The sequence below is a fragment of the Natator depressus genome, chromosome 3 (assembly GCF_965152275.1).
Source record: "Natator depressus isolate rNatDep1 chromosome 3, rNatDep2.hap1, whole genome shotgun sequence".
Classification (NCBI taxonomy): Eukaryota; Metazoa; Chordata; order Testudines; family Cheloniidae; genus Natator; species Natator depressus.
Window position 1 is genome coordinate 76,846,336 of NC_134236.1, and position 15,779 is coordinate 76,862,114.

The 15,779-nt window shown below is 41.2% G+C and overlaps 1 protein-coding gene across 2 annotated transcripts in view; it reads right to left on the minus strand.

Annotated features, from left to right (window-relative positions):
* MCHR2 (melanin concentrating hormone receptor 2) overlaps nucleotides 1-15,779 on the minus strand; it is a 77,096-nt gene that overhangs the window by 45,215 nt on the left and 16,102 nt on the right. For both annotated transcript variants that reach the window (XM_074946884.1, XM_074946883.1), the window contains one exon: nucleotides 330-537. In XM_074946884.1, coding sequence (XP_074802985.1) covers nucleotides 330-511 — 182 coding nt within the window. In that variant the 5' untranslated portion in view covers nucleotides 512-537. The remainder of the gene's footprint in view (nucleotides 1-329; nucleotides 538-15,779) is intronic.

Genomic DNA, 15,779 nt, shown 5'->3' on the forward strand with positions numbered 1-15,779 from the left:
ACTCTCAATTCAAAAAAGCATCCCTATTGCGGAAGAAAGCTTACATGTGTGCTTAAGTCCCACTGAACTCAATAAACGTGTGCTTGAAGTGAAGCATGTGTTTAAGTGCTTCCCTGTGAAGGGAGGGATCTAATCATATGTTTATGTGCTTTCCTGAATCATGGCCCAAATTTAATTTGGTTAGACAGAACCATGTGTCAAAATGACTACATAGATCATGAATTATTTATTGTACTAGTCTTTGCTGGAGAATTCCATTCCTTAAGGTATTCAAATGATTTGTTTACAGCAGTAAGTCTCAGTTGCAGCACATATGCTAAATTCCATACCTTAGTATGGTGAACACAATGAGGATATTGCCAACTAATCCCATTGAGCAGATAATCCCAATTAGAGAGGGAAGGATGATTGTTTCTGCTGCACTGATCACTTGGTAGTAATGCCCTCCACTCCAGGATCTGTTGAACAAGACAGGCGTGCTATTCCAACAGGAAGGCTGGATTTCATTCATTCTTCAGAGATATTAGATGCTTAAATCTGTAACAGCAACAGAAAATAAATTATTCATAGACTCTTACAATTTGAATGTTTCATTAGTCAAGCACACTATCTTGGGATACATGATTTTTAATTACAGTTTGAATTTCATAAATATAATCTTCCAAGTGGTTGTTTATATTCATGAATGAACTCAACAGACTTAGATAGTATTGCTTTAAAAAAAAATCTGGGATATGTTTTGTACCTATAGTAAAATATACAGAACTTTTTTTAATGAGTCATTTTAGGTCACAGCATTCATACTGATCATGGAAATTCCATGGGCATCTATTCCTTGATCTCCCACAGACTTATGAAATGTTGAATAAGTCATGTAGGCCCAAATTTTCAAAAGGGAGCTCTAATTTTAGGTGCCCCACTTGAGTCAATCAGAGCCTGATTTTCAGGCCTGATTTCTCAGCTCTCAATTGGAGTTCATTTGCCAATGAGGGTGATTAGTGCTTCCAAGAATTAATCCCGAAATATTATCTCACCTTGTGTACCCAAAAATTGAGACTCCCAAAATTAGAAGACGTTTGGTAAGTTGTTCCAGTGGTTAATTGCTTTCACTGTTAAAAATGTATAGCTTATTTCCAGTCAGAATTTGTCCAGCCAGATTCTCCATAGATTATGTGATTTTTTTCTGGTGCTTGGAATGTAAATTCTGGGAAATTATTTCCCATTTCACTGAGAGATGAGGAAAGTGATTTTAGAAGTGAAGTGGATTGCTGCCTATGACCTGGGCTAAGAAACAATGATGCAATTTGGCGGTTTTTGCTTCTGAAGAGGGGCATTTAATTTGTAAGGATGCCTTCTAGCTTAAGGGAGAAGGTTGTCAAAAATGATATGAAAACAATGCAAAGAGGGTTATAAAGAAACGTATGTGTTCTGTCTGATGTGGTTCAAAGAAGAATAGTGGCTTTGAGGTACTTGGGGAATTTGGCAGGATCTGTGCAGAGGGAATGGAGGATTCATGAATTCTGCAGAGTTTGGTGTAGCGGATTTGTCTCAGGGTGTTTTAGAGACTGAAACAGGAATCTCTTCAGCGTGAAGAGATCTACATTCTGTCTCACAAAGCTGTCAGCCAGAAACTCTGAGGGAGTGCAGGGGATGAACCTTGGAAAGTTATAGCTTAAAGGAGAAATCTAGCAGAACAATTCCATTTAAAAAAAAAACAGTCCCAGCAGTGAGAGCTGCTGGAGACAATGTATTAATTATTATGATTGGAAACATTAACAATAAACCACATTGAACTCATTCACAATCCATAGTCTCTCACGTTTAACACAAACACAATTGCAAGTAAAAATAATGAGTCTGAGTTCTGTGGGGTAAATCTTCTGATTCGGTAGGGTACAAGGAGAGGTCTTTCACTAGGACTAGTTGTTTTGAAACTAGACTGCAGGATTCCACTGCTGAAGACTGTCCAATCTATACCAACAGGCTGTAAACCGGGATCAGGGCATACCCCTTTATGGAGGATAAACAGCAGTACCTGGTCACTCAGAGCAAGTGGCTGGGGAGCAGCTACAAAAGATCTAGCCCCAGGGCTGGCCCACAACATTTTGGCACCTGAAGCAGGGAGCTCAAATGACACCCCCATGCCGACTTGCTTGGGCCAAAACTTTGAAAGGTCTCAATTCTGCCTTCTTTCTGTTCTACTCCTTTCATGGTACTGCTCTGCTACCTACCCCAATAAAGGAGAACTAACAACTTAAAATTTTTGAACACATTTTAAGAACACTTAACTTTCAAACACCTGAACAGCAAATGTAACTTTTCTTGTCTGAATAGTGAACACTGGCATTTTTAGCTGTTTGAATAACCAAAGTGGTGCATTCCATGCCTTCTTGGTTGCAAAGAGTTGAACTGCTACCTGCTGAAGGTCCACAGTCTGGGCCAGCTCATGCTCTACTGAGACGGTTGCAAGGCTGACCAGCCTTTCCTGTGTCATTGTGGAGCGTAGATATGTTTTTATTAACTTCAGCTTGGAGAAGCTGCATTCTCCACTGGCAACTGCTACAGGAAGTGTTAGAAGTATGCACAGAGCAACAAAAGCATTTGGAAAGAAGGTGGTCGTCTTATCTGTGCACATATTATTCCAGAACAGCCTTTGGAGTTGATCCTGCTGAAATGTATCTTGAAAGGGCTTTCAGTTCATCACCTAAATCACTCGCATCAATATTGCACATGTCATTATGTGTCAACACTCTCTCTAGAGCCCTGCATTATTGGTGTAGGTCTTCTTCAGGCATAGTGAGGAGTTTTGGAATATCATACAACATCCCAAATATACTGCTGTGTTCCTTGAGCTGCATGAAACATTCTTCAGCTGACTGTATTGCACAGTCTAGCACCTGGTTAAAGAATTCAACTTTGAATTGTTGTTGGGGTCTCTTCTGGGATTATCCCGTGCCTTGTAATCAAAATGTCGTCTTCTTCGGAGACTCTTGTATTCTTGAATGGGTGGGAAAAATAGCTTCAGTGTGAAGTTCCTCTGCTAACTTCTGTGCACTCTTCAGAACGTTTTGAAATCCCTCATCTGACCGGTAAGACTGTAGCTATGACTTTGCTTTGTCCAGTTGTTCCATTGCTCCAGATATATCAAGGTCAGCACCTTGGAGTCTCTTGCTTACAACATTTATTTCAAACAGTATGTCATGCCACAGCACTAAGCCACACAGAAATTTGAAGTTATGCATGTTTCTGGTGATTCCATTTCCCTCTGCCACTGTTCTCCCACAAACAGTTCCTGTCATAGCATTATCCTCCATAATGGTAACTATGCCGTCATCTATCTTCCCAATTTGGTGTTCGATAGGCTTTATCGCCTACACTCGACTTTCCCGTTGTGTGGCACTCAGTGGTTTCGGGTCAGAGAGGATGTTCCCAGATGTTGCTTCAAAATTTGCCTTCGATGGGTTGATGCAGAGAAAAATACATCGGTGCTTTGAATTACATTAAAAAATTCAGCAGCCTCACTAGAAGCTGATGCTGCATCACAAACCACCAAGCTCAATGAAAGAACTGCTGGGACAAAAAAAGCAAGGGTTTAACTCTCGGATCCATGTCTGCACTCCTCTGTTGTTTCCTCTCATTTTGGCAACATTATCATAGCCCTGACCTCTCGTGTCAGCTATCCCAATTCCCGTATCTTCCAGCTTTTGAAGGAGCACATTTGTCATACCAGCTCCTGTAGGATCATCAATGTCCATAAATTCTAGAAAATGCTCTGACAGTCACCATTGCAGGGACATTTTCACTAGGTTCTGTTGTTGTTGTTACAAGACGCACCATTAAAGTCATTTGTTCCGTATGGCAGATGTCAGGTGTGCAGTCCAAAACAACAGAGTAATATCTTACTGACTTCAGATCTGCCACAATCTTCTGTTTGAATTTTGTTGCCAGGAACTGTATGATCTCATTTTGAATGGTTTTTCCAAGGTAGTGGTGTGTGTACATTTCTTGGGTGGTGACTCTTCTTAGATGCTCCTGGAGTACAGCATCAAACTCAGCCATCAGCTCCACAATTTTAAGGAAGTTTCCGTTGTTTGGCACATACAGCTGATCTGAAGTGCCATGCAGTGCTAGGTTTTGGGTAGCAAGCATTCTCACAATGGCAATGAGTCTTTTCAGAACATTTTCCCAGTAAAGAGACTCTGATGCAATCTTCTCTTGATGCTGATCATCTGTGGTGGCCTTTACCCTTAGTCTCATCTCAAGCTCTTTCCACCTACGGAATGCTCTCTGGTGATTTGCTGCCTTCTCATGGCATGCCAGATTTCTAGCCAGATTTTCCCAGTCCTTGGTTCCCGTAGAACCCAATGTGGCTGGAACATTAGATTGGAAGAGTTTGCAACAAAAACAGTATGCAGCATTTGGGGGTTTTGAGTACATAAGCCATGGCCTCTCCACTTTGTCACCATTGGGGATTTCACGTCAGTAACGTGTTGGATGGAAACTTCTTCTATTTTCATTGTCTTTGGGGAACATGAAGTTTTTCACTTGCTGTGGCCCATGCAGTACAAGGAAGTCCCTCAGGCAACTGCTCAAGTGGGTCCACAGTCCTGGATTATCTAGACTTAAGGAACTAAACTCAGCAGCAGCTGTTTCTTGCACCTCCACCACCCTCTGATCTACACTTTTCTTCAGGAATGTGCATGGTTACATCCATTTGAGATGGAGATACGGATGCTGCAGTAGCTACCAGGTCACCTGCACTCTGACTAACTGGAAGATCAGGCATCTTCTCACCACTCACATCCTCACTGGGGCCGAAAGACTCACCATGAACATTTGTGTCTATGTATTTCAGGAGAGCTCCTTCCTGTTTAGATAGAAAAGCTTCCTTTGCTTTTTCTTTTTCTGAATGCTGCCCCAGAGCATCTTCTTTCACTCATGGCTGCTGTTCTGTGCCAGCTATAGTGGCTCTCAACACTCAATTCAAGGGGACAAATAAGCAGACTGGTAGCAGAGCCTGAGTGAGGGAAGATATCAGCGTCTTAAAGGCCTAACTGGCTCCTACTACTTCAGTTGACTGCCTGTTCTCCTCACGTGGGTTCAGGGAAGTAGCAGGAAACAGGAAACTCCCTGAGAAGCTGGTGTTAATCAGTCCAGGCTCCTGGGGGTGCTAGAGTGGTACATAAGAGGCTCCTCCTCCTCTCTGTCCCTGCAGCTCCTGCTGTTTTCTGTTATTCCCTCTCACCTTTTCTCCTGCTTTCCTGTTATGTCTTTTGTGCCCTCCTTCCTCTAGCACAGCACTCCACCATCTCTATGCATCTAGAGCAGAGAGAATACATATGCACCAGCAACAGACACAATTTTCTACACTCTGGGTCCTAGTGGCTCCCCCCACACTCAGCCCAGTCTGGCACATGAGGCAGCCGCCTAATTTCGCCACATGGTAAGGCCAGCCCTGTCTAGCCCTGTGATGTCCCGGTCACAGTAAGGGGACAAAAGTTGTCTCTTTGTGTCTAAGGGTGCCTCAGCTTAATATACTGAGTTGAAGAGGAGTGAAGTGTAAGATAGTCAGGGAAACTTCAAAGAACTTCAAAGAAACACCATCGTCAAAGTGGAAGCCATTGTGTGGTGTCATAAATATTTCTGGGTTCAATTCTGCCTCTGAAACCTTTACCCAACAGCTCTGCGTGGAAGGAATATAGATCTCCTGAGTTGAAAAACCATCCTGATCTACTCCCAATTTTTGGGGAGGCCGAGGTGTGAAATGCAGAAGTTCATCAGAGGGTCAGATTTCAAGACTATGAAGATTTATCCCATTGCTTAGTATGTGTACGACATTGTAATCCACAGTGTGCAAGGTTCTAGAAACAATTCTGGTTTGTATGAAATTATAAATCACATTATTTAACAAAAGCTTTAGAATGCTACGAAGAGAGACCTTATTTGAAAGGCAGAAGAACAAGGGGAATACAGTTAATGTTGAGCTTTCAGTCTTAATTCTGCATTCCTAGCTTATGATTGTTTGATTTTTTTCAACTTTGCATTAATTCTAGTTTTGTGCCTCCACTATAAAATGCTTTTTATGTAGTACTACCAACTTCAAGCATTTAAAAATCCTGAATAAGCCCACTCCTAACCATGTGGTAATAATTTGGCCTACAAATTTACCCTATTTGTAAGATCAACTGTAGAAAGTATGTGATCCCTAAGCCTTTTAGCACCCATCAACCCTTAACCAGGGGGCAGGGCTACTTAGGGAGCCCAGGGTTTTAAAAGCCCACTCCTAAGCAACCAGAGGAGCTCGCAAACAGGAATGGCTAACAGGGGAGTTTTGTGAGAGATTTTAGAGTGGTAGTGGGGGGGGGGGGGCGAGAACTCAACATTTGTTAAACTTAAAAGCCAATAATATCCCCTTGGTATAAACAAAAAAACAAAGGAACCAGCTGCAGGTGTAAAAAGAGAATGCAGGCAGAGGTCCAGCAACGGCGTGGGGGCTACCCAGTTTATTGCACCCAATGCAGCATGTATGATTACCTGCCCTATGGGCAGGTGGCGGATGTGTGGATTTGGTGCAAGGAGCTTCTGGCCCTCAGAGACCATGTACGGGCTTTGGACACCAGAGTGGCTGAACTGGAAGAGCTGAGGGAGACAGAGATATAATGAGACTTTCTGGGACACAGTAGAATGGTCCCAGCTCTGGTCTGAGAGCTTCTGTGCTGTTGAGGAGGATGAAAGTCCCAGGGAAGGAGAGCATCTAACTAGAACAGAGGGAAATGATCCCATAGTTGGGACCCTCCTTCCAGATGATGATGTGGTGTCCTCTTGCACTGAGGATATCTCTCCGGGGGAGGGAACTCCAGCTATTAGAAAGAGACAGGTATTAGTAATAGGCTATTTGATCATTAGAAACACAGATAGCTGGGTTTGCGATGACCAGGAGAACCGAATGGTGACTTGCCTGCTTGGTGTGAAGGTTGCGGATCTCTCGAGACATCTAGATAGACTTATGTGTAGTGCTGGGGAGGAGCCAGTGGTCATAGTACATGTAGGTACAAATGACATACGGAAGGATAGGAGAGATCCTGGAGGCCAAATTTAGGCTGCTAGGTAAGAGATTAAAGTCCAGGACCTCCATGGTAACATTCTCTGAGATGCTCGCAGTTCCACACGCAGGGCCAGATAAACAGGCAGAACTGCAGAGTCTCAATGCATGGATGAGATGATGGTGTAGAGAGGAGGGGTTTAGATTTATTAGGAACTGGGGAAACCTTTGGGAAAGGGGTAGCCTATACAGGAAGGATGGGCTCCATCTAAACCAAAATGGAACTAGATTCCTGGCACTTAACATTAAAAACGTCATAGAGCAGTTTTTAAACTAAGGGCTGGGGGAAAGCCGACAGGTGTGGAGGAGCATGGTTCGGACATCACTTAGGGGAGGATCTATTAATAGAGAATCTCTATGTCCCAGTGAGAACAAGAGGATGGAAAATGATAAAATACAGGCAGAGTCTGATCAGAAACAGTCAAATAAAAAGAAGGAGGGACCTTAGAGACTAACACCTTGTGGCACCTTAGAGACTAACAAATTTATTTGAGCATAAGCTTTTGTGGGCTAAAACCCATTTCATCGGATGCATGCAGTGGAAAATACAGTAGGAAGATATATATATATACATACACACACACACACACAGAGAACACGAAAAAATGGGTGTTGCCATACTCACTATAACGAGAGTGATCAATTAAGCTGAGCTATTATCAGCAGGAGGAAAAAAACCTTTTGTAGTGATAATCAGGATGGCCCATTTCCAACAGTTGACAAGAAGGTGAGAGTAACAGTAGGAGGGGAAACAGGCATGGGAAATATGTTTACTTTGTGTAATGACCCATCCACTCCCAGTCTTTATTCAAGCCTAATATAATGGTGTCCAGTTTGCAAAAGTCACAATATTACTCGATTACAGACCTAAAAGTCGCAATATTACAACAAAAAAACTTCAAAAACAGACTCCAACGAGAGACTGCTGAATTGGAATTAATTTGCAAACTGGACACCATTAAATTAGGCTTGAATAAAGACTGGGAGTGGATGGGTCATTACACAAAGTAAAACTATTCCCCCTGCCCCGCATCCCTCCCACTGTTACTCTCACCTTCTTGTCAACTGTTGGAAATGGGCCATCCTGATTATCACTACAAAAGGTTTTTTTTCTCCTGCTGATAATAGCTCACCTTAATTGATCACTCTCATTATAGTGAGTATGGCAACACCCATTTTTTCATGTTCTCTGTGTGTGTGTGTGTGTGTGTGTGTGTATATATATATATATATATACTTTCTACTGTATTTTCCACTGCATGCATCCTTTGAAGTGGGTTTTAGCCCATGAAAGCTTATGCTCAAATAAATTTGTTAGTCTCTAAGGTGCCACAAGTACTCCTTGTTCTTTTTGCTGATACAGACTAACACGGCTACCTCTCTGAAGCCAGTCAAATAAAAGCGTCCCATTCAAGTATATCATGTAATGGCAGACAGCTAAAAGGAGACAAGTTTTTAAAGTGCTTATATACCAATACTAGAAGTCTAAATAATAAAATGGGTGAATTAGAGTGCCTCATATTAAATGAGGATATTGGTATAACAGGCATAACAGAAACTTGGTGGAATGAGGATAATCAACGGGATACAATAATAGCAGGGTACAAAATATATTGGAAGGACAGAACAGGTCATGCTGGTGGGGGAGTGGCATTATATGTGAAAGAAAGCATAGAATCAAATGAAGTAAAAATTGTAAATGAATCAAACTGTACCATAGAATCTCTATGGATAGAAATTCCATGCTCTAATAATAAGAATATAGGAGTAGGGATATATTACCAACTACCTGACCAGGATGATTATAGTGACTGTGAAATGCTCAGGGAGATTAGAGAGTCTATTAAAATAAACTCAATATTAACAATAATGGGGGATTTCAATTATCCCCATATTGACTGGGTACATGTCACCTCAGGATGGGATGCAGAGATAGTTTCCTGACACCTTAAATGACTGCTTCTTGGAGCAGCTAGTCCTAGAACCCACCAAAGGAGAGGCAATTCTTGATTTAGTCCTAAGCGGAGCACAGCATCTGGTCCAAGAGGTGAATATAGCTGGACCACTTGGTAATAGTGACCATAAAATTAAATTTAACATCCCTGTGACAGGAAAAACACCACAGTGGCCCAACTCTGTAGCATATAATTTCAGAAAGGGGAACTACACAAAAATGAGGAGGTTAGTTAAACAGAAATTAAAGGGTACAGTGCCAAAAGTGAAATCTCTGCAAGCTGTGTGGAAACTTTTTAAAGACACCATAATGGAGGCTCAACTTAAAAGTATACCCCAAATTAAAAACCAGAGTAAGAGAACCAAAAAAGTGCCACCGTGGCTAAACAACAAAGTAAAAGAAGCAGTGAAAGGCAAAAAGGCATCCTTTAAAAAGTGGAAGTTAAATCTTAGTGAGGAAAAATGGAAGGAGCATAAACACTGGGAAATGAAGTGTAAAAATACAACTAGGAAGGCCAAAAAAGAATTTGAGGAACAGCTAGCCAAAGATTCAAAAAGTAATAGCAAAATTTTTTTTAAAGTACATCAGAAGCAGGAAGTGTGCTAAACAACCAGTGGGTACACTGGACGATCGAGGTGCTAAAGGAGCACTCAAGGACAATAAGGCCATTGAGGAGAAACTAAATGAATTCTTTGCATCAGTCTTCATGGATGAGGATGTGAGGGAAATTCCCAAACCTGAGCCATTCTTTTTAGGTGACAGATCTGAGGAACTGTCCCTGACTGAACGGTCATTAGAGGGGGTATTGGAACAAATTGATAAATAAAACAGCAATAAGTCACCAGGACCAGACGGTATTCACCCAAGAGTTCTGAAGAAACGTGAGTAATTTGAACAAAAGTATTGTCAAGCTAGCAATGAACAAGGGTTTTAGCAATATTAGGCCTCAAACTTCCAGATGCTTCAAGAAAACAAGCTTTGCAGAATTAAACTGAAACTTGTGGTCAGGATGCGCTGGAACCAGATAACACTTTGTGTTGACTCCTATCTACTTATCAAACCCACATTAACCGCATTTAAGACCCAATTGTCTACAGGAGATAAATATGTCTAACTTATATGATTAACTGACAATTGGCTACAAGGAGATAAGTATGCATCAATTATAAGCCATACTAACCACATTAACAATGTGGTCTACCCTGATTGGTTGGTCTGTTTTTATTTTTTATTTGATCTGGCTGATGGATCAAATAAAAATATGAAGGCACAGAACTAAGGTGTGTGAGTTGGTATCGGAAAAACCTGACCCACACTCTCTGAAGTGAAGGGACATGCACTTCTTGACTGTCTGTACCTGACCAGTGCAGAAAAATTACCCACTAAAGTAAGCTGCCACAGGATAAGAGGGAAGGTGCTCTCATTGATTGGTAACTGGTTAAAAGATAGGAAACAAAGGATAGGTATAAATGGACAGTTTTCAGAATGGAGAGAGCTAAATAGTGGTGTCCCCCAGGGGTTTGTTCTGGGACCAGTTCTATTCAGTATATTCATAAATGATCTGGAGAAAGGGATAAACAGTGAGGTGGCAAAATTTGTGGATGATACAAAATTACTAAAGATAGTTAAGACCCAGGCAGACTGCGAAGAACTACAAAAGACTCTCTCAAAACTGGGTGACTGGGCAACAAAATGGCAGATGAAATTTAATGTTGATAAATGCAAAGTAATGCACATTGGAAAGCATAATCCCAACTATATATATAAAATGATGGGATCTAAATTAGCTATTACCACTCAAGAAAGAGATCTTGGAGTCATTGTGGATAGTTCTCTGAAAACATCCACTCAATGTGCAGCAGCAGACAAAAGAGCAAACAGAATGCTGGGAATAATTAAGAAAGGGATAGATAATAGGACAGAAAATATCATGTTGCCTCTATATAAATCCAAGGTATGCCCACATCTTGAATACTGTGTGCAGACGTGGTCTCCCCATCTCAAAAAACATATATTAGAATTGGAAAAGGTTCAGAAAAGGGCAACAAAAATTATTAGGGGCATGGAATGGCTTCCATATGAGGAGAGATTAATAAGACTGGGACTTCTCAGCTTGGAAAAGAGACGGCTAAGGGGGGATATGATAGAGGTCTATAAAATAATGACGGGTACGGAGAAAGTAAACAAGGAAGTGTTATTTACTCCTTCTTATAACACAAGAACTAGAGGTCACCAAATGAAATTAATAGGCAGCAGGTTTAAAACAAATAAAAGGAAGTATTTCTTCACACAATGCACAGTCAACTTGTGTAACTCCTTCCAGAGGATGTCGTGAAGGCCAAGACCATAACAGACTTCAAAAAAGAACTAGATAAATTCATGGAGGATAGGTCTATCAATGGCTATTAACCAGGATGGGCAGGAATGGTGTCCCTAGCCTCTGTTTGCCAGAAGCTGGGAATGAGCGACAGGGGATGGATCACTTGATGATTACCTGTTCTGTTCATTCCATCTGGGGCACCTGGCATTGGCCACTGTTGGAAGACAGGATACTGGGCTAGATGGACCTTTGGTCTGACCCAGTAGGGCCATTTTTATGTTCTTAAAGTTCATAAGATGTCCACAATAAGCTATAATAATAAATGTAAATGAGAAAAGGTGAAAAAATGAGATGGACTAAATTAATTCATACAAAAAGATCTACTGATATAATTCAAGGACTATATTAAGATCATTGTTGGTAAACAAGAGAAGTGTGGAACCAGAAACCAGTGACCCCAAATTGGTGTGTTGGAAACTAGACCTAATTGGTGGACAAAATAATGAGGGGATTGACTGTTCCACTCATCACTCCCTTTTGGGGTCCTTAAAGAGACTTTGGGGAGAAAAAAACGGCTACTGGAGCAAGTTTTATCATCATTGCTGCTACCCCCATCATCTTCTGGGATCCCAGGCCTTCTTCGATACTAATCCTGAAAGATGTGCTGACCACACCGAGCCAGAGAGAGGGAGGCAGATGACATCACCACCTCTGCCAGTCTCAGCTAAATCTCAAACACCAGCTGGGATGTGAGGCTATGTCCGCCCCCCATGTGTCCTTTTCTTTCCCTACATTATTTCTTCTCTTTTTTCTATCTCTCGCCCCTTTCCCCCTCTGTTTAAAATAACTCTGGCTTAGCAGCCAAGACTGCATATTTTGCAACTTTGCTGTGAGTCTGTGACTGGAAGAGGCATCTAACAGCAGTGCCCTAAACAGCCCGATGTGGTACAAGTCTTGGAGTGAGGTTGCAAGTAAAAGTCAACCACCAGACACAGAAGCTGCATCTTCTATCATTGCAGTTCTTTCCTCTTCCCTCTTGTGTTTTTGTCTTACTAGGAAATGGGATCAAATTTTAACAGCAGCAGCAGGAATGACCTCTGCAGCCCATCTCAACTCTTCTTTCCCTCCAAAAGAACAGTTATTGCCATATTTGATACCATCTAAATGACTGTCAAACAAGGGTCTTTTTCCTTTGAAAAACTCTCTCCAGCTAAAGAGAAAGGGAACAAGAGATGATGTTAAAATGAAAGCCCTGTTTAATATTTTAAATTTCAATTACTTAAACTGTTTTTCCTTCTTTTTTATATATCTTTAATAAAATGTTAAGAGGAATTTTAATGGTGTTTGTCATGGGACTAAGCAGGCTGAGGTTTCTGAATACCAAATCCCAAACCTTGTTTAACATTGGACAGTCAGGGTCATGTTAACACCTTTAGCTCATATATTCCATCTAAATTAATACAACACATGATTGGCTTAAAATCATGAGATTTTAAAAAATAATAAATCATTGCTTTTCATCTACCATCTGTTTGTTGAATGTTTAGGGGGAAGCTACCCACCCACAATTCATGTGGGATTATTACAGGTTGAAATCTGTAGATGCTGACAGACCTCCCACTTAAAATAAAAGACCAATATTTAGATGCATAAAATCTAAGTTTAACAGCCTAAGTTTAGGTTCCCAGTTTGAAAATTGTGGCCATGGGGCAGTCACCAAGCCAATGACCTAGGTATATTTGATTTCTCTCTCTGGCTTCCTATTCTGTAAGTTACCAGTTATCCATCTTGTTCTCTCTTTCAGTGTCATGTGTTCAGTTATCTTAAATGTAACAGTAGGAAGCATACAAGGAAAATTGGATGCTTTGGTGCTTGGCAGATGAATGTCAACTTCAGTTATTGATCTTAGCAGCCATGTTGAGATGGAAAAACAGTATGTATTTATCTGGCATTTAGAAAAGCACTTCCCAGTAGTACAGTTATAGACACATGTGTTTCAGGCAGTGTGCAAAAAGAGTGGTAGAATCTGGTCCCTAGATGATTAATTACATCAACAGATTTGGGATTTTCTGTTGTCTTAAAGCATTTAATGCATTAAGATTCTTGTAGTTTATGAAAACAGGTTGGTAAAGCCTTACCCAAAACTTAGAAATTTGATTTTAAGTAGCACAAGTAGATGGAGACTCATACCAAAATATAACTAAATCACTCAAAAAGCACAATAAGAAGAGATGGTATTGTTGTGATTTTTGAGTATCTGGTATCTTTATTTCCAGGTAGGTTGATGTTTTTGTACAGGATGCTAATCATAGAATATCAGGATTGGAAGGGACCTCAGGAGGTCATCTAGTCCAACCCCCTGCTCAAAGCAGGACCAATCCCCAATTTTTGCCCCAGATCCCAAAATGGCCCCCTCAAGGATTGAGTTCCCAACCCTGGGTTTAGCAGGCCAATGCTCAAACCACTGAGCTATCCCTCCCTGCATATACTCTATCTAGGGATAGCTCAGTGGTTTGAGCATTGGCCTGTTAAATCCAGGGTTGTAAGTTCAATCCTTGAGGTGGCCATTTTGGGGTTGGGGTAAAAATTGGGGATTGGCCCAGGGGTTCATTAATCACCCCTCTTGTCTTCTAGAAAAATATTTGTTTTACATTGTCAGGTAGCTATTCAAGAGATGTTGTGTACTATTTTAGTCATGATTCCTAGTGTACCAGCAGGGGTATATCACTACACAGAAAAGCATAGAATTAACTCCATAGAAAAGGCCATTTTATTGTAATATGACAGACAAGATTAAGTCTAATGATGATTTCAGTGCAATGGGCAAGGTGTGTCTAATTGCTTGTGATTAATAGGATAGACTTTGGTATTTATTTTTCTGTAGTTTACAAAGAGAGTTGGTTCCAGAGGTATTGCCAGAATTCACTTTAGTACAGTAATATTCTTATGCCTTTTCTGCCCCTTGCCTCTTTGTTGATGGAGCTTAATTGATTTCTCCTGTGTTGCCTCATAGCTCTTTCTAGGATGGAACAATTATTCATTGTGTGCCCACCTTCCATCTCTAAATATAATAGCTTATTGGCAAGGCAGAAGCAAATGGAAGCACTTAAGGGCTGTTAAGTTGTGGGGCAACATATGTAAAAATAGTACTCTGCAGTTACATGGGCTGTGCTATGCCATTTACATCAGTCTGTCAGGACTGAGGAGTCCCTGGCATCACCTCTGCTCAGTTTCACTTAGATCTCTTATCACTTTATCACGGACATTTTCAATTGGACAGTCAGCTCAGATTCTCTGCTTTGTCTGGTTTCTGCTTGGTGCAGTTGAGTTGGAAGGGGGGTGGGGGGCGGAACTTGACATGGGGCTGCTTATGGCTCTCTGATTCTCTAGACTAATCTGGGCCCTGAAATGCTTAGATCATCCTGGGGCGATCTAATACTCAATCAGGGGTATGGTGTACCCCTGGGGGTACGCAGAGGTCTTCCTGGGGGTACATCAACACAGCTAGATATGTAGCCTGTTGTAAAACTAGGCAAATAAAAAGCACTAGTGAAGTCAATACAAACTAAAATTTCATACAATGACTTGTTGATACTGCTTTATACACTGAAATGTAAGTACAATATTTATATACCAATTGATTTATTTTATAATATGATAAAAATGAGAGAGTAAGAAATATTTCAGTAATAGTGCGCTGTGACACTTTTGTATTTTCATGTCTGATTTTGAAAGTAAGTAGTTTTTAAGTGAGGTGAAACTTGGGAGTAAGCAAGACAAATCAGACTCCTGAAATGGGTACTGTAGTTTGGAAAGGTTGAGAGCCACTGAGCTAATTTATGCCAGCTAACAATCCATAAGGGACTGTACACCAGTTGAGTTTAACAGGAATGCAGCATGCTTCAGCCATGTCCTCAACACAACTCCAATGCCAGAAGTGAGTGAGTGAGGGATGGGCTGGAGGTACAGGTGCTGGCTACATCAGCTCAGAGCCACCTGAGAGCTCATTCACAGGTGTGTGGGGTGTGGGATCTCAGATAGCCAGATCTGGCTGCACCTAGGCCCTCTACTCTGCCTGAGCAGTGCAAAGGGCCAACAGAGAATCTGCCCCTCAGAGTATAAGAACAAAGTCCCAGATCCTCAAAGGCATTTAGGTTCTTAACTTTCAATGAAATCAATGGCATTTAAGAGCCTATATATGTCTGGGGATCTGGGCCAAAGGTATTATAATAACTATACAATAATAGATGTACAGTGTCTCTCATCATGTATGTGGATTACAAGTTCTTCGGGGCAGAAGCCATCTTGTACATGTGTTCAATGGAGCCCCGGTCCTGACTAAGGCCTCTAGATGATACTGCAGGATAAATTATAATAAAAGTCTGCAATGAGAAACCAATGTT